This window comes from Poecile atricapillus, chromosome 6 (assembly GCF_030490865.1).
Source record: "Poecile atricapillus isolate bPoeAtr1 chromosome 6, bPoeAtr1.hap1, whole genome shotgun sequence".
Lineage (NCBI taxonomy): Eukaryota > Metazoa > Chordata > Aves > Passeriformes > Paridae > Poecile > Poecile atricapillus.
This window is the reverse complement of record NC_081254.1, coordinates 17,992,016-18,014,437: the sequence shown is the minus strand read 5'-3', so window position 1 is coordinate 18,014,437 and position 22,422 is coordinate 17,992,016. Positions and strand designations below refer to the sequence as shown.

Below are 22,422 nucleotides of genomic sequence, written 5' to 3'. Positions count from 1 at the left end.
TCCAATCTTCTACTAACCAAGTTCAGTCTTCCTTTTTATTGTCGTTATTCGCACTGAATGATAAGAAATTCAACAAGAGTCAACAGACAAAAGGTACTGTTTAATCTCGGTGTTCCTTTATTTAGGTGATTGGTTTTTGACTGTCTGCCCTGTCTGAACTTCCATTTTACAAAGAAATGGCCTTTTTTGCTAACACAGCTTGAGTCATTGATTGGGTGGGGGTTTTTTGGCCTACTTAGGCAAATATTGCCCTTGCCTTGTGACAATGTCAAGTTAATGACTTCTGTAATCTTAAAAGAAAGAGTTCGTATTTCAGAGTTAAGGGTACCTGGCTGAATTGGTTGGGTGGGTTTTTTTTTTCTGTTGGGTTTTTTTGGGGGGTGGGGGTGTTAGGTTTTTTGGAGTGTTGGGTTGTGGGGTTTTTTTTCTGGGAGTGTTGCTAATTGCAAAAATAAAGTTCAGAGTGAACTGGCAGTGTTATCTTGACTGTACCTGTGAATATTGCTGTTGTACAGTTTGCTGATAACCTTATAACAAATCTGTATGAAAGCACAAGACAATCATTGCTAAATATCCAATAATACTAAATTTGCTGTAGAATATTTTTGAGATTCCTCTCCTGTAGAATGTACATTATGTCCAGTATCTGCCACAGAACTGGTGTGATAGTGATGGGCCTTGTGGATCTTGTACATTAATCGTTTGGAGTAAATTGTGCAGCACATTCTGATGCTTGTGGAAATATTCCTTGGAGAGCCCATGTCTGTTACCTTCTCTCTGAGCCCAAGTAGAGGATGCCGTGGTGCTGTTGGAGCAGGCCCAAGCAGTGTCTACACCTAACGTTACAAAGGAAAGGAAAACTATTCCCTCTTTAACTTGTTTCTAACACAGCTGAAGAATACATGTTTGCCTTGTGTCCCTAATGTCCTGTATTATAACTGGTAATTCATTAATATTATATTACCTCTTAAGAAGTTAATGTGAAGCTTTTAGCAATTGTGTAACTGAGCAACTGAGTGGTAATTCTAGAATATGTCTGTTGGATTTACGTAGTGTAGCCCAAACCACTCTCCCATTTACATAGTATTTTAATACTGTAGGAATTATTCAAGGTTGGTATAGAAAAGCAGCTTTCAAGGGAGCTTTAAAACTATCTGTAGATATTAAAAAAAACCCAAAAACCAAACAGAAGATTTGTTAGTAAAAGGTGTTTTCTGTTCCTTCCCTTTATGGTCTGCAGCAGGAGCTGAGCTGGGTGTTCTTTCTTGTAAGAGCTGACAGCTTGCTTGGTCCAGGAGCCGTCTCTCTGCAGGTGCGTTCAGTCGCGGCATGCTGTGCCTCCGGGGACCAGCTCGGCTTTGTCGCTGTCAGCTGCAGGTACTGCGGGGGCTGGCGGTAGCACAGACGGCTGCAGGAGCGGTACAGGCAGAGAGGTTTACAGCGGCTTCAGCCGCTGTACACTGGGGTTGGGAGAGAGCTGCGAATAGCTCACCTCGTCGAGCCGCTGCAGCAAGGCTCAGCTGTCGCCTGAGTGGAGGTACGTGTCGCTGTCCCTCCGGACCGCTTCAGAGGTGCATTGACGGAGAGAGGCGGGGCAGGCGGCGCCGCTCCCGCCCGGCCCCGGGCCTTCCCCGCCCCGTGACGGCACCACCGCGGGCGGGGCCCGGCGCCGCTTCCTGGGGCGGCGGGCCGGGCATGGGGGGCGCCGGCCTGGGCCGGGGGTCCGCGGGCCTGTGGGTGACGCTGGCGCTGTTCTGGAGCGCGGGAGCTGCTCTGGCCGCGGAGGGGCCGGCCGAGCCCTGCGGGGCGGAGGGGTGGGCGCAGGACGCCGTCCCTCCGGGCGCGGCCTTCGTCGCCGCCGCGTCTTACCGCGGGCCCGGCAACAACGACACGCGGAGCAACAAGGCGCTGCCCATCCTGCTGTGGTGGAGCGGGAGCCTCTTCCCGCACTTCCCCGGCGACACGGAGCGCATCGACTGTCCCCGCGGCTCCTGCCTCGTCACCCGGAGCCGGCGGGTGGCCCGGCACCGCCGCACCAAGGCGCTCATCTTCTACGGCACTGACTTCAGGGCGTACGAGGCGCCGCTGCCCCGCCTGCCCCACCAGACCTGGGCGCTCTTCCACGAGGAGTCCCCCATGAACAACTACATGCTCTCGCACTCGCCCGGCATTCGGCTCTTCAACTACACGGCCACCTTCCGCCGGGAGTCCGACTACCCGCTCACGCTGCAGTGGCTGCCCGGCACCGGGTACCTGCGGGCCCCGGCCCTGGCCCTGGCCGAGAAGGACGCGTGGCGGCGGAAGGGCTACGGCCCGGTGCTGTACATGCAGTCCCACTGCGATGTGCCCTCGGACAGGGACCGCTACGTGCAGGAGCTCATGAAGTACATCCAGGTAGGTGCGCGGGGAAGCTGTGGCGTGCTGCTGCTCTCGGAGCTGGGAACACCCGGCTGCCCCACTCTGCCGCCTCCTTTAATGGGGTTTGTTTGTCCTTGTTTTTAGCCAAGACACGAATCATAACGGGATGCATGCTGACTACAAGCTGGACAGAAAAACTAGTTGTATTCCTTCCCAAAGCGTGATCTAGACTACACCGCATGTCAGTAGGTAGGACTGATGCAGATGTTAGATGTGGAGTTGGCCGCACTCGGGATCAGTGAAAAGCTGGGCAAAGCCTGAATAAGCTCGTTCTTGGGGATCAAGTGCTAGAAGTTGCTGAAATCTCCAGACTTGGAAGTTAGCATACAGGAAGGCTGTCCCTTTACAAGCCTCACTCCTGTTAGGAGGTACAGGAGTGAAGTTAAAAGGCAGGTTGCTCTGTTGAGAGAATCTGCTCCTTGCCTGTATTGTGGTAGGACTATGTTGTTTCTGTTATGTCTTGTACAGCTGATATTAAGTAGCTTCATAAAGTAGAATAATGTAGTTTCTTCCAAGCAGGAGAAAAGCATGCTGCATTTTTTCTCTTAAAAATTGTGAAGGATATTAGATTGATTAAAAAAAAAAATAAAAATCTGGTTTTAGACTTTGCCAGGGACTTGTTTTTCTGGTGGTTTCTGTTGTTTCTATTGGTCACGATTCAGTTATTGTGTAAGGTCATCATATACTAAGTAGTGAAGCAAAGGCAAAAGAATTTTTAAAAATGACTGTCTTCTCAAAGTATGGTGCTGGTTCCAGCTCGAGCATGTTGTCTTGTATTTTTAGACAGTATCCTTTTAGCTCCCTGCATCAATTTTTCTCAGTCTAACAAACAGAAAATTCTGTCAGCTTGCTGAGACTGGCTGGAACTCTGTGTAACAACTGTTTGGAAAAGCACTGGGTCTCTTAAGTGGAAAAAGGATGTTTAAATTGACATAGAGTTAAATACTCTTCCTTACTTGTCAGTTTCTGATTTATCTGGTAATAACTACATTTTTGGGTGGCATCCATACGGTCCCTCCCCCCTCAGTCTGTAGTGTGGCTAATGTTGCTTCTGAAACTCAGCACTTGGTTTTCTCTAAAGCTCATAGAACTGGGGCTCTAGGAATAGTCTCAAGGGAAAGAACTTGGGGTGAAAATGAAGCTAAATTAGCATAGCTGAGAACTGATCCAAGTTAGGAATTTTACAAGAACTACAAGGTCTGAAAGCAGGTTCCAGGGGAACAAATCACTTTGTAAAGATGCTGTTTGCTCTTCTAGGTTGACTCCTATGGGAAATGCCTGCATAACCGTGAGCTCCCCAGTGAACGACTTAGAGACACTTCTACAGCCACTACAGAAGATTCTGAATTTATGACTTTTATTGCCAGGTACAAATTTCATCTGGCCTTGGAGAATGCCATATGTGACGACTACATGACAGAGAAGCTGTGGCGTCCCATGCACTTGGGTGCTGTCCCAGTGTACCGAGGCTCCCCAGCTGTGCGGGACTGGATGCCAAACAACCTCTCCATCATTCTTATAGATGATTTTGACAGCCCCCGAGAGTTGGCAAAGTACCTTGATTTCCTGGACAAGAATGGAGAGGAATATTTGAAGTATCTAGAGTATAAAAACGTTGGTGGAATCAAAAACCAGTTCTTGCTAGAGAGCTTGGAGAAGCGGGAGTGGGGTGTGAATGACATGACTCTGCCCAATTACCTGAATGGCTTTGAGTGTTTCATCTGTGACAAGGAGAACACCCGGGTCAAAGAGGAGCAGAAACACAAGAAGTCTCGTGGAAAAATTCCGGCTCCCAAACCTCATATAGCTCAGTTCAAGCACATGGGATGTCCTATGCCAACCCCTGGGTTTGGAAGTGTTGAAGATCTCTCTGAGGGAGACAGGTAATGTGCCAATATTATGCTTTTTGAAGGAAAAAAAGCTTCAAATAGCAGGAGATGTAACTTTAATAATGCTTTGTACTTAAAGAAGCTCTTGTTATGTCTCCAGTTACATTCTGTAATATATTTTATGGGTGGTGTAGGAGTCCTGCTAATCCTGTGTAACTCTCAGGCTGAACAAGAGGCTTGTGCAGTGGTGTCAGCAGTTGAAAGACGAGTGTGAGAAACTCAAAATATTCTGTTAAAATGCTCTGTTACCTCAGGCAATAGGACTATCCTCTGTGTATCTTAGACTCTTTGCTTGAGGGATGGATGTTTTCCAGTACAGTGATGGTAAAGCACTTGGCAGCCCCGAGGCAAAAGCAGCTCTATACCTTCTTACAAAGTAATGCATTAAGAATGGGGGTGCCAGTGTTCACTGCAGGCCTGGTTGACTCCTGTAGACTTCAGAGCAGAAATTAGGCTCACCCAGAATACAGGAGTTAATGCTGTTTTGCGTGACAAAATGCTGGCTATGTTCAAGGATGCCATCCCACTTATTTAGGAGAGGGACTGTGCAGAACAGAGAATAGACTGAGTAGCTTCTTGTCCCTTGTTTTCTGTTGGTTGACTGATTTACTGGACTTTTTTCATAGTAATGCCTTTTCTCAGTCTTGGTAGCAAAATGTTTTTTTTCTTTGTAGTGTGCTGTGCAGCACCCTACTCTGTAGAAATATTCCTGCTTTTCCATAGGTTTTCTGTTTGAGCATCAGGTGGCAGTAGAGAAGTACCTGTGAAGGCACACAGAGTTGCTGCCAGTGCCACTTGCAAGCTCAGGTGCTTCCATCATTCTTCACAGGGGTCGTCAGTAGGGAGTTTTGAATAGCTGGTGCATAATTCAAGCTACAGTACCCATTATTATTCTCCACATTTCTAGGCACGAGATGTGTCTGGAAAAATAGTTCCAGGAAAGCTTTTACATTTTTTTTTTTAAATAGCTTTTTTACATTCAGTGCTACTTACTTAATAAAGTCATGCATCCATAGTTTCCAAGGCATGATCGTGGACATCTCCTGTAAAATACAGTGGTTTCTATCTGATAAGAATCTAAGTTTTAACCATTTTTATTTGCAAAATGGGACATGATTACTTATAATTCCAACTGATGTGACAATAGCATAAAATTGACATCGAAGCATTAGCTAAGCATGACCATATTTTGTCTGAGTTTGACAGTAATGTTATTTAATAGTGTGATCAATTCAGATGATTGCCTCCTGGGCCAGTCAATGGAGTGTTCTGGTACTTTAGAAAATATTATTGTGGAAGAATGAAACAGATCCAGTGGGGATACAAGTGATGGACTACATGCATCATGCAAGGTCTGTAAACACACTGTGATTTGTGGTTCTGGAGCCTTCTGAACTCAGAGGACTAGAAAGGAGTTTATGCTAGAGCATATACCCAGTTACAGGAAGGTTACACTACACATTTGCATGCTCTGTAACCCTTATTCCCAGATGTAATTTGTTTTTAGGGTCAATAGATATGCTGAATTGCCAGAATGCTGCTGCAGTCAGAATCTCTCTGTGAAGGTATGTGTAGCTGGAGCACAGTTACACCTTTAGCTGTATGTGTGGAGATGTGGTTTCTAAATCCTTATGCTTGCAGCCACACTTGTATTTGGACTGCTGGGTTTCACACCCAAGTGAGCTTAAGAAAAAAACTGTAGAACAAGCAGTTGTATGTATCAGGCTGTGGTCAGTCACTATAATCTATTGAATTCTTAGATGCTTTGTACAGAAAACTCTGCGCTGCAGTGCAGCTGCTGCTGAGTACAGTATCTATCATGGGGAAACCAGAATCTCCAGTTAGTCTCAAACTCCCATCTTTGTAAGAGAAGTGTTTGGCTTGTATCATTGATAAGGGCTCATTTTCCAAAAATAGGATGTTTGAGAATGTAACTGTAAGATCACTGAGTGACAGTTTCTTTTCAGTTACCAAAAGTTTTCGTCTGTGGTGGCATAGGAAAAGAGAAACCAGTATTCCTTTGATAAAGGAATTGTGAAACCATCGTGGTTTTGCTGGTTCTATTTTATATTTACGTCACAGTTTATTTTTGATGAGAAAAAATGTTAACAGTGTATCTGATTTTCCAGGTGTAGGATGGCCCTTGCAATAGAATCCCATAATCATCCAGGATGAAGGATAAATCTGTATCTCATAATAAAAATGTTTCAGGTGTATGTAATTGGTAGTTTCTGGTGATTTGTATAGTCCTGTTCATCCTAGGATACTGATTTTTCCCAATTTACAGAATTAGAGTGAAATTATTTTCTTAAAAGAAAGAAGAATAACAGCAATTTAAAATTCCTTTTGATAAAGTCTTCACTTGGATATTGGAATTCCTTTTGGTGTTGTTTCCATAGAGCTCATCTTGCAAATGTTTTCTTTTTTTCTGTTCCTTTCTGACACTTAATCTTGGGTGTAATGCTTTATGCAAGTAGGCTCGTTTTCCAAACATGTGCCCTTATTCAGTGCTGCTAAAAGTAAGTAATTCAAGTTGGCAGTCTTTGAACAAAGGATAATGAGTTTAGCTTGTAGGCAATGTGATCTCACAGTGCGTCCATGTGGTGCAAAGGAACCTTTTGGAAGATATTTATTTTTTAAAGCAGAAGGAAGCCTCTGTCTATGATCCTTCACATTGGAATCTGTTAAAAGCTTTGTTTTGTGGCCTGTGTTGGTGCACTCTGCAGGAATGTGCCATCAGAGGTGATGCTGTTGGCCACAGAAGCTGAGTTCCTGTGGTGTACAGGCTGCCATTCTGCAAGACAGGTGCTGGGATGTTTTGTGCGTTTCTTGCAGCCTTCCTGAAGTGGTGGGTGAGAGCTGCTTCCAGGCACTGCAGTCACACTGGACTCAGTGTACGGTGTACAGAGGGCAGGCAGGAGACACTGTACTTATTTCTGTGATTTAGATGGAGAAGAAGCAAAAAATTCTGTATATAAGTTTACAAGTATTGGGTAATTTATATGGACATGTTAAAAAGAGCAACATGTTTGGTCCTTTTTTCCAGGATTTGTGATTTGTTTCTGGGTAGCAGAAGTAATGGAGAAGAGGTAAATATTTGGCATGCCTTGATATAACACAAGTGAGAGAAGTAGTCCACATGGTCACAAAGTGGAAAAGAATTGCTGAAATTTGCAGTGATGCAGTCTGTACTATGCAAAGTTTGAGACTGTATGCACTGAACAAGAGACAGCCCATACTTGACCATGTAGTCTGGAGATAAAGAATAGAATCTGTGTTAAGGACTATAATGATTTTTGTCTCTGTCATGTGTAACCTGAGTTTGTAGTTGTTTAAATGGATTATCTGAAAAAAAACAAACTGATTTTTAGGCTGTTATATGCATACTGGCCAGGGAAAGCTACTCTCAATATCAGGACTCTGAGATAGATCTTATTTTAACGTAAGTTTACAATTGGTAATTTAGTCTCTGTGGTTAGCATGATAGTGAGAGCTTACATTTGCTATAGAGAATTTTCACAGCAATTTTCTTTAAATTACTTGGAGCACAGTGGCACTAACAATATACTTTGTTATTACCATCTCTGGGCCTATTTTTGTCTTAAGGGAAAGAAAAATATGGTTTCAGTGCTATTACAGCTGCAGACTAATTTGGTTTTTTTAATTGTTTGTGATGGTGTCTCTTTTTTTGTTTCAGTTGGAAAGAAATGTGGCTGCAGGATTATTGGCAAAGCCTTGATCAGGGTGAGGCCCTCACTGCTATGATTCACCGCAATGAGTCTCATCAGGGAAGATTTTGGGACTACATGCATGAGATTTTTCTCAAGAGGACGAGGCAACACTGACCTATCTTTGTAAAAGCTTGATTCGAAAATTGCATTGAAAGTTGAGTCTGTGAATTCTTACCTCACTTCAAATGTTTGCCTTGATAAAAACCAAAAAACCTCTCACAGAGACAATTTTTTCTGGTGCAGGAAGTGAGTAAGTTTCTGTTGTGATTGGATTTCGGCAGTGGAAATATTAGCAACTGCTTTGATTTGGGTTTCAGCTCTGTGGTGTGAAGCCACTCCTGACATGCAGGTGTCAACATGTGGTGCAAAAGGGGAATTTACTCTCCTTTTGCATTTGCTATACTTATCTTGTGTCTTACATGACTTCAGGCTCTTGCTCAAGTGCCCTAAGTTATTTCAGGGATTTTTTAAGTCTTCAGAATATTAGCTGTTTTTTTAAAGTATTTTATCATCAATCATATATTCTCTTCATTAAGATGTACTTTTAGCTGCTATTAACAAATGGCTTTTCCAGTGAAGGAATTAGAAAAGACACATCTGTGAAGAGCAGTCGTGCCTTATGAAATTGCTGCAATAAAGTCTCTTCTCCCCAAGTAACATGCCTCAAATACTCCTCCTTTACAAGGTAACTGAATAACTATGGGCAGGTCACTTAACTCTCTGCTAATTTTCCTGTTTTGATGACCTAGGAGAACATATGTACAGTGGGATGGGAGAACAAATTATTTAAGCTGCAACTTTCAACAAAGTATTTCACACCATAAAGTGTATTACATGGTATTGTGTAGAACAAAATAAAATTCTATGCTTTGGTTCTTTTAAGGTTCTATCGCATCAGAAATCTGTAATTTTGACTTATTGTTATCTCTTTAATGCTAGCAATTCAGAGGCCTTGGATTTTTTCCTTTTGAGTATGTGCAGCTTTCTGCAAAGACAAATACAATTTGACAATGGTGCCTTTCCAGTGGTCTCTGCAGTTTGGATACAAGTCTTGAAGTCTTTGTATGCTGAACCAGGTGCACTGGGGTGGTTTTGTATCTCTACCAATCTTAACACATTGTGATCCTTGTGTGTGACCAGAGTTCTTAAGTGACAGCATGTGGATAGATCTTCCTTGCTGCATAGCCTGTATTGCTTACAGGTATAAGTAAACTCCACTGTCCCCTGCCATTGTGGGTATCTTTTTGAAATAGTTGATCTTGCAGTGGAAGGAAACTAATTAATTCATTGTCACAGGTTCAAAAGCACAGGCAAATATGGTCACACTGCAGTCATGTTTCTAATGGAATATTGCTACTTTCTTTCTCCATTTCCCCTCCTTCTTCAGAACTTAACTATTGCCTAAAGAGCCAGAGTTTATCTGTGCTTAAGACAGATTGTTGGTGATGAAAGTCTACAGTCTGTTGTGTAGTTTGGTTTTTTAAGGCAGTTTATGCATTGCTGTGCAAAGTCTGATGTCTGTCAGTAAAAGTTAGGCGTAGTAAAAGTAGTGACTCTACATTCTCTCTGTAATTACATCACTGTCTATTGCTTAGTGCTGTATGGGTCACTTAATATCTTTTTCTTTCCCCTTAAATTCCCCTTCATAATGTTATAGATATGGTATTACAGGTATAATGCCAGTACAGGTAATGATCATCTCAATGTTTGCCTCTCAGGTGACATAACAATATTGTCATGTTAAAATCTGGGCACCTTGACAGAAAAGACTTCAGATCCATGACAATCACTGGATTTTTATAAATGTAGAAAATGCATGCACTGTACCTAATTGATTTTACAAGAAGAATGGGTTTTTATGTCTCTTCTCAAAGTAACAAGTGATTCTTCAGCTAAAATGCATTTATCAGTTTAAGTTCCTTTTTTCAGTTATTCAGGAGATGTGAATACCTAAGACAATATATCTGAGTTAGCTGGTAAACTGGATTATTCAAATCAGATTAAAAATTACAGATATGTATTTGGGATTGAAGAAGCCAGTTGCTTGAGAAGTAAATTAAGATAAAGCAAATTAAGACTGCTTTAATTCTGAATATTGACTTCTACTAAACAAGTTAATGAAATTTAAGTAAATTTTTTGAATTAATGCCTTCAGTTAGTTCATTTCATATTTCTGTACAGAAAATAATTGTCTTCTTTAACTGCAGTCTCTTAATTAGGTATATCTCGAAACACTTTCTTATTCAAGTGTTTGGTAGAATAGCCAGGAGGAGAAATTGTGATCTTGCTTTTTGTGCTAAACGTAAAAAATAAGAACCAGGTACTAGCACATGCTGCTTTTACTATTTTATCCTGTAATTTAAGTAGATTTTTCAGAAGTGCAGCTTTTATAGTATTTTCCAGGTCTTTGTTATAATTTACCTGCTGTTGCCAAAATTAGACATGCTACATTTAATGCACTGTCCCTACAGGAGTAACAGGAGGAAGTACCAGTATAAATACATTCATCAGCACCTGCTTAGTCCTTGATGAGTGATGTCCAAAGCCCCATTTTGTCTTCCTGCTCAGCAACATGAGCATTTTTCTCAGCTAACAGTAGCATTGAAGATATGGTGGTACAAGCTGAAGAGTAGCTAGCAAAGTAGGTAAAAGCTTCTTCCTTGGGGCCCTGCTTTGTTCATTTGCCAATTCACAACTATTTCTTCCTGTATTCCATATGCTGCAATCAACAGCCAACAAGGTTATTTTGTTAGTCCTGCAGAGTTTCTTTGTTGCTTTGCTCTGTGTCTGTACTACAGGAGGCTGTTCCTTTGAGCTTGATGACTGTTGCCAAGCATGAGTATTTCTGATTGTCGTTTCTCTTCTTAAAGTGGGTATGAAAAGAGTACAGATCTGAAAGTAACTTCATTACAGATACTCTGTGGGTTTTGTCTGGTTTTCAAACTTCCAGTTTGTAGTTGAGTCAAGTCATTTGACTCTTTCTTTTCTGAGTTTTTAGTGTCTTCCTAGGTTTACCTATTTTTTACAGTCTTAGAGGTGGTGAGCTTCTCAAAAGGTAGTGAGTATTAGCTACGACTCTTAGCTGTAAAGCTCACCCAAGCCTTGTTTCTTTTGTATCTGCAGTGTTTTTTTCTGTAGTAATAGGTCATACTAGCTTTCATCTCCTCTGTGTCACAATACTTCTGTGATTTATAAACCGTGTGTCCATTGCCTCTATTAGTACAGTGAATTTATTTCACTTTTTATGTATGGTGTGCAAGAACTAAGGCTGGAATATTTATTCAGTGCATGGTGTGAATATTTTGTGTAGCTGCCAGGCAAACTCTGCAGGGACAGGAGAGGTGGGAATCCTGCCCAGCTGGATAAAGAGTTGTGATTGCAGTTGTGTTCGAGGCTGCTGACCGACCTTCACAGCATCAACTGCTCTGCACAGCAAGGACTACAAAATGTTGAGTAAACATTTTGCCATGGCTCTGTTTTCATTCTCTCCTGTAATTTGGAGGAGACAGGAGGAGAAGCTGGGTCTTATACCCTTGAAGAGTTTGCAATTAATTTACTTAATAATGCATTGGAAAGGACTGCTGTACAGTGCCAATGTGTACTGCCAGTCGTAGCCAAAGTGAATTCAATTTACCCTCCTGGCTGTGTTTCTACTAATGCAAGGAAGAAAGTCACTACAGCATTATTATTTTGGAAAAAGGTTCCTGATCTATGTTCTTGGCTGCTAACTGGATCTCTCTCTGCTTTAAATCCAAACCAGCAAGATGGTGGCTTAATGTCATCACTCATATTGTGACTACTGGAAGGCTGTGTGATACTCAGACTGAACATAATAGATTCAGCATTTATCTTAATCATGTTCTTACAGTGCAGGTACCCATATTCATAAAAACTGAGACTAATCAGGAATTTATCAAAAATATCAAATATTGAAGATGATTACCTGTATAAACACTTTGGCAGGATCCTACAGAATAGAGTGAGTGGCTTCAGTGCTTGTCATACATTGTGCCTGTTTACTATGTGACTAGAGGGAGGCTTTCAAAGCTGTCAGGATAGCTTTATTCACTAGCATTAATGTTCTAAAAATAAATATCTCCTCATTACTGCTCACATGAAACAGCAGTAGATTCTATTGATGCTGTGTCTCAGAATTGACTTGACAAGCTAGAATAAATTTATGCCCTCTGAGAGGTGAGAGATGAGAAACAAATAGCTGACTGAAGGTTAAAAATCTAGCAGTCCAATGCATTGCATTGATTGGACAAGCCACAGTTCTTATTCTTCTGCCAAAACTGTAATACCACGTGCCGCCTATTTTTCCTGTTAGAAGCCAGTTATTTTATTTATTGAACTAGTAGTCTGTGTTTTCTGTCCTTTAGCACGAACTGCAATTTGTAGGAAGCACATAACCTCACTGAAGAATATTGATTTGATACCTAACATGATTTCTAGAATTCAGAAGGCGTTCAGAAAGAATTGTCTTTTCTTATTTCAGTCACTGTAGTAATTTTCAGACCGAAAGATCTCTGGATCCTCTCTAATGATAAGTAGAATGAAACCCAAGCAACAGTGGATGTATATGTTTAGAGGGAAAGGAGAATGAGCTGCTTTCTCTGGAAACGGTCTGCAAATTGCAGCAGCAGCTGGAGAATCAGCAGAAATGCCCCTCTTGCACTTTGACTGAGGGTAGTTTTAGGTGGTGTGGAAGAACAACTTCTAAATGACTGGGAACAGGATAAATTGAATTGGAGCTCAGCTGTCAGAGACATCAGAGTTTTAACAGGCACTGCTGTGTAAGACAAGCAGCCATCTGCCTCATTTACTCTCCTGCCATAGACACTTTTCTGCCATGGTCCCAAGAGAGCCACTCCCTTAATCATTAGTTGTCATCTATTTGGTTGTACTTAATTAAGGTTATTGATGGAAGTCCAGGCACCTTCTGGGAAGTTATATTAATTGGAAATATACAGGGTGGCAGGTTCCTTCATTCTGCCCAGAGACCTCTACTGACAGGTTGAAATTAATCAGAGACAAAATCCTTTTAGTGATAGACCAACTGAGCCAAAGCCTGCATCAGGCTTTAACAAACTGTACTTCTCTTTATGGTTCATTATCTCAGGGCTGGCAGTGAGAGATCTATGGCCCTACAGAGAGATTAGGAAGGATGGAGAGGAATGGAGCTGCAGGATTTCTTCCAGAGCTCTGACACCACTAGCATTTGTGTGCTGTTAAATACATTTTTTACTGCAGAAAAGACCAATTTAATGTGCAAGTGTCTCAGCTAGAGATGGTTCTGGGGATCTTGGAATGGATCAGAGCAGATGATAATACTTTGTGGCATCTTTGAGCAAATAAGGAGGCACAGGTAATTTGCAGTGGAAATGGGCTGAATTTCCTAGATCCTGGGAATTAGGGATTAGGGATGGCAGCTCAGAAGTACTCAGGTTGACAGAAAAATGCAGGACAGCTGATCTGATTGAGATAGCACAGGATAAGGGCTGGTTTGGGAGTTAGGATGGGGTGAGGCATGCTGTGAGTGCACGAATGCATTGTGCTAATAAGAGCATTAAGTGCTAATACTGTCCAAACACAATAGCTCAGGAGGCAGGAGTTCAGTCTGATGCATCTGGAATCTTAGCAAACTGGTTAGTTTCACTACTAAAGTTAAAGTGGAAGTGCTTTAAGTTTTAAGGCATCTCTAATTAAATTGGTTTAGAGAGGTCAGGGTGAGACAGATGAGAATAGTGTGGTAGGTGAGGGCATTATGAACTGGTATGAGAAGGACTGTTCAGGATCTTGTATTCAGGATAAATTTGTGTGAATATACTGGAATTTACCTGAAAGACATGGATATCAACTCCATTCTTTTTTCCCAATACAACTGATTTCTTAGCTTCATCCCCTGAGTTTTAGGCAGTATCTGGAGGTTTTACATAACTACACTAGAAAGTGAAAAATATGTGAAGAATTTCTCATCTCTTAAAAAAGTATCTAAGATAACAGTCTCATTTTAAAGGGTGCATTTTATCACAGCATTGTTAGCTTTGTATTTAATTGTGGCACAGCATTTACCATATTACCACATGTGGCCTTTATTCAGTTGTGATATATATTCTTTTCAAATCTAGTATTAATAGTTTAAGCTCTGTGGTTCATTTTGGTTTTGACCAGCTGAAATGTAAGCTGGGATTCAGCTTTAAATGTGTTGATGCAGTAAAAAAAGCTGTAAATGCTAATTAGTGCAAGTTAAAGTTTCACATGGTTTTTATAGCTGTTCCTGCAGCATTCACAGTAAAACATCTCAGGTTCACTGTTGAGGAAATCTGGTTTCTGACTGTCCCTGTAAAGTCAACACTTCTGTCCCATCCATTAGTGACTTGGTGATATCAGCTATACAAAATACAGGCTGTAGAGACATTTGGCTATTGAGTAACACAGCCCTTTTGTAGTTCCACATTCTCCCTTAAAATTAATATGTAATATTAAAAAATAATGTTTAATAGTAAAACTGTGTCCTGCTTCAGACATCTCTGCATGGTGTGTGCAGACACCGCCATGTACCTTGTTCTGTCTGCTTAGGAATCTCTAAGGCTGATGCTCCAATACCAGACTGATGCCAAAAAATTAGCTCTAATGCAGACAGCAGTAACTTACAGGAAGCTATTAAAATTCTCCTTGTGTAAGTTTGCCTTTCTATTTCTCAGCCTCCACTCCTCCCCCACCTCATGTTTCTTGGAATTACTTAAATGAGAGATTAGCTTTTGAAGGTGAAAGGACGTGAAGATGCTGCCACCATTAGCTAATGTAATTTGGAAAAAGGGAGTTGATTTACAAGGAGTGCAGTTCAGCTTTTCTTACCTCCTAGTACTTTTGCCTTTCCTTGTTACTGTTTCTGTGCTGATCTAGTTAGGCATGCAGGAGGCAAATGCAGCGCAGGAAGGTGGGTAGCTAGCAGTAGGTAAGAAGGGTAGCTAGAACATGCAAAACCAAGAGTAGCTGAACCTCACGTGAACTTAGAATACTGAAATGTATTTCATGTCCCTGTCTTAGATTTTCAAAATCTCCATTGTTCAGAGTTGCACACTGCAAGCCCTCTGGCCTAATTTGAAGGTGTCACCCTGTTTTCTTTCTTTTCTACTGGCAGTCAAGCTCAAAGGATAGCTTGTGTCTTTTCAGAAAAAAATTTGAAATAGAGAAACATCCTTTTAACCAAAATGTTTCAGAATTTCCAGAAAGTGTTTGGAATTGGATTGGACCTGAAGAGATGAAAATTTACTCCCAGAAGAGAACTAAAAAAAACCTTTTGTTTATTTAAACGTGCCTTCTCATACTCTTTAATTTGGACTCTAAGTATATACTATTTTAAAAGTAACACAAAAATAATTATAAAATTGGATATACCAGGATTTATTGTCAGCAGATACAGTAAATTCTAGTAACCTTATTGAGAATATTGTGGTACAGGTCCAGTGATGTTTAGCTCAAGTTAACAGAATTTCTAAAGTCTTGTTAACTTCCTTTACTAGGCAAAGGGGAGTGCTTTGGGTTTTATGTATAGGAGGTTGAATATATTTTAATCCAAATCAGTGTCCTATTGAAAAAAAAAAATTGCAAAGAAAAGTGTTTTTTATTTAGTCTTCTGTATATGGTCAGAGGACTCCAGCTGTTCCTGATACAGTGGTAAAATGGCATATTCAGGAACTGCTCCATGACAAGGACCTGAGAGTTTTGTGTCCCCAGTGTTCCTGTCCAACTCCTCAGTTTTCTGCATCTACCTTGTCCCTCCTGCTGTGCAGAGGCTTGTTTGTATCCCAGCCCTTGGGATGTTCCTGTGCCTTCTGTATTGCCTGCCTTTTTCAGCTGGGGACATAGGCACTCCAGAACCTGCCAGATGAGTTGAGGACTTCTAGGACCTAGGGAGGAAACTTCTGGGAGCAAGAGTTTTTTTTCACCACTGAGTATGGGGCTGTGGGAACGATGTGAGCTACCATTTCGTAGTTCAGCAGCAGCAGTTTCAGTATCTTCCTGAAAGGAGCAGTAGGAACAATGCAGAGGAGATCCAGCTGTAATGTAATGGAGAGAAATGAGGGGCTGAGAACTATGTGATGCGAATTTGAGACACCAAGAAGAGTTTCTATGCAGTTGTAGAAGAATTTGAGAAGAGACGAGTGAGAGGAACCTCATCCCTGTCTATTGTATCTGAGGGGAGAGCGTCAAAAGGATGGAGGAATTCAGGAATTCTCTGTGGTGCTGTGCAGTAGGGCAGAGGCAATGGGCAGAAACTGATGCACAGGGGGTTCCACCTGAACGCGTGAACAGCTTCTTTGCCAGAGAGGCTGTGGAGTCTCCCTCGTTGGAGATATTCTATAAGTGTCCGGATGCAATCCTGTGCAGTGTGCTCTGGGACCCTGCTTGAGCAGGGAGGTTGGACCAGATGACCCACTGTGCTCCTTTCCAGTCCCATTCTGTGACTCCTTTAATTCCATCTGAATTACTTGAAACAATTACGATTCCCGCTGCTCTGGCTGAAGTGTGTTTCTCCTTCATTGGTCACCGTTGCCGCAGGAGGAGGTTTGGGCTGGAGCGGTTCCGGGGAGTGGCTCAGCTGCAGGGCCTATCCCTGGCCTGCCGGGCGGGCTGGGGCGGGCAGGCGCCTGCGCGGGGCCGCTCCCCGCTCCGGGCGGCCCCGCCCCGCCCTCAGGCTGCCCGCGCCCGGACATGGCGGCGCCCGCCTACCCGGCCTGGGTGACGCGCTGGGTGTCCGGGCAGTGGCGGAACAAGAAGCGGCCCCCGGCGCTCCGCCCGCCCCGGACGCTGGCGCTGGCCGACAAGGTGGCGAACCGCCGGGAGCAGCCGACAGGTGAGCTCCCGGCGGCGGAGAGCGGTGGCGAGGGGAAGGCCGGGAGCCGCCGCTGTGCCCCGGGAGGGGCCGCGCTGCTGGCAGAGCTCGGCGGCGCCTTGTGCTCCGCAGGACAAGAGCGGGGGGCCGGTCTGCGCCGTGCAGTCGGCGCGGGGGTTCCGTGCGAAGGATCGCTTCCTCGCACTGCGACCCTTAAGTTTGTGTCGCATGCGAGTCAAACACGTTTTGGCGTAACATTGCCTTTATCTTAAAAATTCAGTCAGATGCTGGATGGCTGCAGCGGTTCACTTTCTGTTAGCACAATTTCGCTGCCCAAAGCAAAGCTGAGATCTTTAGTTGTGCATTTTCTCACCTGCCCCTACCCTTTGAGGGTAAAGGTAAACTTTAAAACTCCTTGGAGTTTTATGTACTAAACTTCCTTGGAGATTTATGCAGTATGAAGGTTGTTAGCATAAAATCCCAAGCACCTGAGATTTCTGGTTATGTCTTTCCCTTCTAGAGGCAACGTGCATTACGGAAATGTCAGTAATGATGGCCTGCTGGAAACAGAATGACTTCAACGACGCACCTTGTGCCGAGGAGATCAGGACGTTCTATGACTGCGTGGCAAAGGCAGAAGTAATTAAGGCCTCTTTTGTATTCTAAAAGGCTAGTAGTAGGAAAGGAGGAAGCCTCCAGTCATTTTTGTGCGCCAGTAAGAATAATGTTCTCTGAACAATTTGATTGTGACCCATTTGAGCAACTAAGAGCAATGAAGCTGATGAAGAAGGATCTAGAGGCTCCTGCAGGGAGGGGTGAGGGAGCTAGGGTTGTTTAGTCTGGAGAAGAGGCTCAGGGGAGACCTTACTGCTCTTTACAACCACCTGAAAAGATGCTGTAGCCAGCTGAGGGTCAGCCTCTTCCAGACAACTGGTGATGTGACAAGAGGACATGACCTCTAGCTGTGCCAGGGGAGGTTCAGGCTGGACATCAGGAAGAACTTTTTCACTGAAAGGGTGCTGAAGCATTGAAACAGGCTGGCCTGGGAGATGGTGGAGTCACCATCCCTGGTGGCGTTCATGAAGTGACTGGATGTGTCACTTTGTGCCATGGTCTAGTTGGCAAGGTGGCCATTGGTCAAAGGTTGGACTCAATGATCTTGGAGGTCTTTTCCAACTTGTTTCTGTCTTTGAAGGCTAGACATTTTTGAAAAATAAATTTCAGACTTCTTGAGAATTAGAATTTTTTTATTGTGTATTATATATTAATGTATTATAATAATACTATATTATAAGCTTGAAATAAAATAATTTTGAAAATAGACTAAAGGTAAGTATATGTACTAAATGTGTCCTTAAACTGGTTTCAGGTTTCCATTTTCTTTCAGTAACAGTGTCACAATTTAAATAGTTGTTTACTGTTGCTGCTTGATAGCATAAGTGAAAAATTATCCATAGTTTATTTGGTAGATGACAAAGAATCAATCAAAGATCAAAGAATAACGAAAAGTAAAAAGAAAAAATCTGCATTGTTGCCAGAAGTGTGTAGCATTGTTAACTAAGAATATGGAAGGGTATAACCTTTACAAGATGTCAGTCATTAATCGCATCATTTAAAGGTATCAGCCTGTGATTATTGAGCCAGGTGCTATGGTAAGTGTTCCTTAAAGAAACAGTATTTTTCTGAAAGAAATGCCCCCATACAATTAGTAGTAGTCTCTGGGAATGAGCATCAGCTCTGCAAATAAGCTGTGGTAAATATTTTGAGGAGTTTTTTTCTCTTTCAGAAGGAGCGCAAGAATCAAAATGAGGACACCCTGTCATCCAGGGGAAATTTGCCTTCAAGCAAAGTGAACAAGCTCCTGAAGAGGTTTCCTCAGATCACGCGTTATGTATGATGTACTTTACAAAAGGGACTATGGACAAGCAATTAAAGTTGGGGTCTTGATCAAAAAGGAGGAAAGTCGAGTAATTTTTTTGATGTCAAGTGGTGTGTGGGTCTTGACCCTGCTTTTGATTCCAGACCAAAACCCACCCATTTTGAGTATCATTGATTTTGTTCATGAGACTCTTGCGTTTTGCAGTGTTAGGATTTCTGCAGAGTGGTGTTCAACTAGCCTACTCAGGTCCTCACTGTTAAATAAAACCTTCTAGGCATACATCTAAATGCATATCCTAACAGGGGATGACTTCTTCACGTGCAAGCTTCTTGCCCAGCTCTGGAGCTGCTATCAAAAAGTGAGTGAGTTCAAACACTGAGCTTAGTTAGAATTGATAGTAATGATGGTATGATGGTTTGTACTCTTATGTGGGTGTATACACAATCTGGTGCAGCTTGGTAAGTATCAAATATAACTTTAACCTGGAAGTTTGTGATTAAGACCCTGTGATTGGCAGATGGGACAGGTATGGTGCCATGTAAGTTTGATTTTGTCTGTACTGTAATAAAGCAAGACTGGTGTTGACTTGGGCAATTCATAACCTACAACAAAATGTTCCATTGTTTTTGGGTAAAAAACTAAAAGGGGGAGAGCAAGTTCAAGCATGGACTGATGATTGAAATCATGTAATTAATTTTTAGTTTTGATTTGAGGGGGGAGGGGACAATTACCACTAAAGTACCACAAAACTATAACTTGGGACCAGTACCTAATTGGTGGGAAGAACACAGTGTCTCAGAGGATTAATGTTAGAACATTTATATCAGTGATTCTTTTGGGTGTGTAGAAAAAGCAAAATAAGAGGGGAGTCAGGCACACACATACTGTGTGATTAGCCACAGGTGGCTGTAGAGTTTGCTGGATCTGAGTCCTCTGGAACCCCAGGCTGATACCTGTTCATCACAAAGATTTTGGTCAGGTTAAAGGCTTTTAAGTTACTGAAGCAACATTCACTTAGCTGTTAATTACAGTGGCTCATTAGTGGATTATCCACAGGGTAGCTTATTCTTTTGTTGCTATTATGGCATAATTGAGTCTTTCAGAGGACTTGGGGTCAGTAAGAACACAATATCAACATCAGAGTTTGGGAAAACACTGGTTCTGTGACATTTTGCATTTTCTGTCCAGAAGACACTATGAAAAGGAATACTATGCTACTTGCTATTCCTTCATTTCTGAAGGATGCAAGGTAGATTGTAAGTGAGGAACTGATTCACCTTTGTTGATGATGATTTTTCTTTGTACTAAAACTTGGAATAGAAGTATTTATGCATCTCTTAATGTAGCACCTGTGCTGAATGTACCAATTTCTAGTGTCTGCAAAGAACAGTCTTACATAAGAGGCTGTAACAGAGACGCTTAATACCTTTTTCTATTTTTACTTCTGAAATTTTGCACAGCTCCCACTAATCTGAACAGCTATTTTTGCATTATACTGCTTCATGGTGAGCTTAACAAATTCAGTTGTTTGGGGTTTGGTCTAACCTTTTATATGTCTACTGTAAGCTTGAAATTATGCTGCTAAAGTTTTCCAATCCTTTTATTTATTGAGAGGAAGGAAACTGCTTTTCAGGTGCACCCAGGTTTTACCGTGCTTCCTTTAAAAGTACTTTAGCAATTATTTTGTTTCTTTTGTTGTAACCAAAAACCCTCCAGTTACTGATTATCCTTGGCAATTTCAGCTGCTGGCCATTTTCCTGTATCTCACCATTAAGCTCATATTGGGTGTTTAAATGCATTCTGTGACATGCTCATATTGAGGATCACTCCATTAATAGTTCATGTGTGTACCCACAGGGTACTGTTCTTTCTGAGTTGGTGTTTGATGCTGGAGGGTAAAGAAACTTCTGTTCTTTTGTTGAGCACACTGGTTAAGAACATTGCTGCAGAGACCTCTGTGTGATTGCGTGGTGAGGAAAGAATTAAACAAAAGCTGACTAGCTGTTCTACCCTCCTAAGTCGGATTTACAGGATTTAAGCAGATCTGCTGGAATTCCTTGATCTTATTCCTCTACCTTATAGCTTGACTATTATATCAGCTCTGAGTATGATTGCTGTTAGCTACTCCTGTTAGGCTTTTACTGTGGAGGTAGCATTAATATTTCATCTGGTCCTGATGAATAGTTGTCCTGCCAATTCAGGAAAAACAGGTTGCATTCCAGAGAGCCAGGGACATTTTAGAAGATGACATTTCTTGTTCAGAAGGGTCAATACAGAAAAATCTGGCAAAATCAAGACAGACTCTGTAGGGAATCATAGATTTACTGTAATAGAACTATGCATATATCGGGGTGAGAAAGTGATTACTGATAAGTGGCAGATTTAGATATTTGCAACTACTTCAAATTTGCCCATATAAGAAAGTTCAGGATATTTTACCCTATCTGTAGATATATTACTGATCTAAACTGCGGTAGTTATATTGATAGAATTCCCTTTTAGGTTTTCCTCTTCACCTTGGAGAGTAGTCATGAGAAACACTTGAGAATCTGAGATCCACCTCTCTCAAGGAATGTGTGAGAAAAATGGGAGTCTTGCTAAGAAGGAAATAGTTCCAAAACAGGACCTGCCAGAGAGGAGACAGCTGCAAAACCCACTCTATCTTCCCAGTTCATCATTCTTCCAGAAAGTGAATACAGGACTTCTGTTGTGAATAGAATAATAGAATTTTAAGTGAATACTTGGACTTGTATTGCTTTTGGTGTGCTGGTCTGTGTTTCCTTTAAAATTACTTGATTTATATTATTATATCACTTTATGTAGAAAACTTTGCCTTGAGAGAGAGGCAACTTAGAAAATACTGTGAGAGAAATCCAGTGCAGGCTTCTGCTAGAGGTGTTAAACCTTGTGCATCAGAGGCCTGAACAGGGAGTGTCTCATGGGATGGAATTCTGAATGAGCATCAACAACCTCTAGTAAGGAGCTAATTTCTCTGAATGCTAATAGAATTTCTGATCCTGTTTCCAGTATATCCTTTCCTTGTGTGTTCAGTGGAGTTAAGTGGTTCTAACACAGCCCCATATTTTTATTTTGTTCTCCTTTGTGCTACTGTTGCCTGAGAGTTACAGTGTGATGTAGTATCTAAGCTATTTCCATCCTCTGCTGCCCTGATGGTCTGCCTCCCTGACTATGAGGATATAGGAGATTTGCTTCTAATTAACTGAGTGTAATTCTTGACCAAATCCACTCCAGAAACAGCTTCTTTCTACCACTTAGCGACTCCTGTAAAAGATCCAGCATGTAGGGAAATTTCTTGCCTTTGATAAGTGACTGAGGATGAGGCAACACAAAACTGTCACATCAAGTGAGTAATGGGCAAAAGTGAAGGAAGAAAAAAAAGAGGCTTTTTGTCAAGTCAGTAGATTTTTAGTAGTCTGTTCCTTGTTTTTATGCTGAAGATGTCTTTGGAAGTGCTACTCAGCAGACTTAGCCAGAAGTGAGCTCATTTCTTAAGGTGACCTTCATGTTTCATGCTGTAGAACACCATGAGTTCATTGCTCCAAAATCAGAATACAAGTATAGGAAATTCCCATTAGACTGAGCTGAGAAGCAGCACAAGGAACAGGTAAAACAAAGATTTCCAAGACTGAACAGCTTCAAATG

At 42.0% G+C, this 22,422-nt stretch overlaps 2 protein-coding genes across 4 annotated transcripts; both read left to right on the top strand.

Annotated features, from left to right (window-relative positions):
• The first annotated feature begins 85 nt into the window (after positions 1 to 85).
• FUT11 (fucosyltransferase 11) lies at positions 86 to 9,237 on the top strand. Of its 3 annotated transcripts, XM_058840846.1 has the most exons (4): positions 86 to 2,394; positions 3,676 to 4,301; positions 5,530 to 5,659; positions 8,005 to 8,142. In XM_058840846.1, the coding sequence occupies exons 1-3, from the start codon at positions 1,330 to 1,332 to the stop codon at positions 5,609 to 5,611; spliced, it is 1,773 nt and encodes a 590-aa protein (XP_058696829.1). In that variant the 5' UTR covers positions 86 to 1,329; the 3' UTR covers positions 5,612 to 5,659; positions 8,005 to 8,142. The 3 variants fall into 3 exon arrangements, with proteins under 3 accessions (XP_058696829.1, XP_058696830.1, XP_058696828.1); XM_058840847.1 differs by lacking the exons at positions 5,530 to 5,659; positions 8,005 to 8,142 and adding an exon at positions 7,354 to 7,958; XM_058840845.1 differs by lacking the exon at positions 5,530 to 5,659 and having other exon boundaries at positions 1,283 to 2,394; positions 8,005 to 9,237.
• Positions 9,238 to 16,714: 7,477 nt separating this feature from the next.
• On the top strand, positions 16,715 to 19,349 carry CHCHD1 (coiled-coil-helix-coiled-coil-helix domain containing 1). The gene is made up of 3 exons (XM_058842006.1): positions 16,715 to 16,901; positions 17,401 to 17,519; positions 18,667 to 19,349. The coding sequence occupies exons 1-3, from the start codon at positions 16,760 to 16,762 to the stop codon at positions 18,775 to 18,777; spliced, it is 372 nt and encodes a 123-aa protein (XP_058697989.1). The 5' UTR covers positions 16,715 to 16,759; the 3' UTR covers positions 18,778 to 19,349.
• Positions 19,350 to 22,422: the final 3,073 nt, after the last annotated feature.

Excerpts from the sequence above, each read along its gene's own strand:
- CHCHD1 (XM_058842006.1), top strand. The coding sequence starts at position 16,760 with ATGGCGGCGCCCGCCTACCCGGCCTGGGTGACGCGCTGGGTGTCCGGG. Across the intron at positions 16,902-17,400 it reads CCGCCGGGAGCAGCCGACAG|AGGCAACGTGCATTACGGAA; the intron begins GTGAGCTCCCGG and ends TTTCCCTTCTAG. Across the intron at positions 17,520-18,666 it reads ACTGCGTGGCAAAGGCAGAA|AAGGAGCGCAAGAATCAAAA; the intron begins GTAATTAAGGCC and ends TTTCTCTTTCAG.
- FUT11 (XM_058840845.1), top strand. The coding sequence starts at position 1,330 with ATGCTGTGCCTCCGGGGACCAGCTCGGCTTTGTCGCTGTCAGCTGCAG. Across the intron at positions 2,395-3,675 it reads AGCTCATGAAGTACATCCAG|GTTGACTCCTATGGGAAATG; the intron begins GTAGGTGCGCGG and ends TTGCTCTTCTAG. Across the intron at positions 4,302-8,004 it reads GATCTCTCTGAGGGAGACAG|TTGGAAAGAAATGTGGCTGC; the intron begins GTAATGTGCCAA and ends TTTTTGTTTCAG.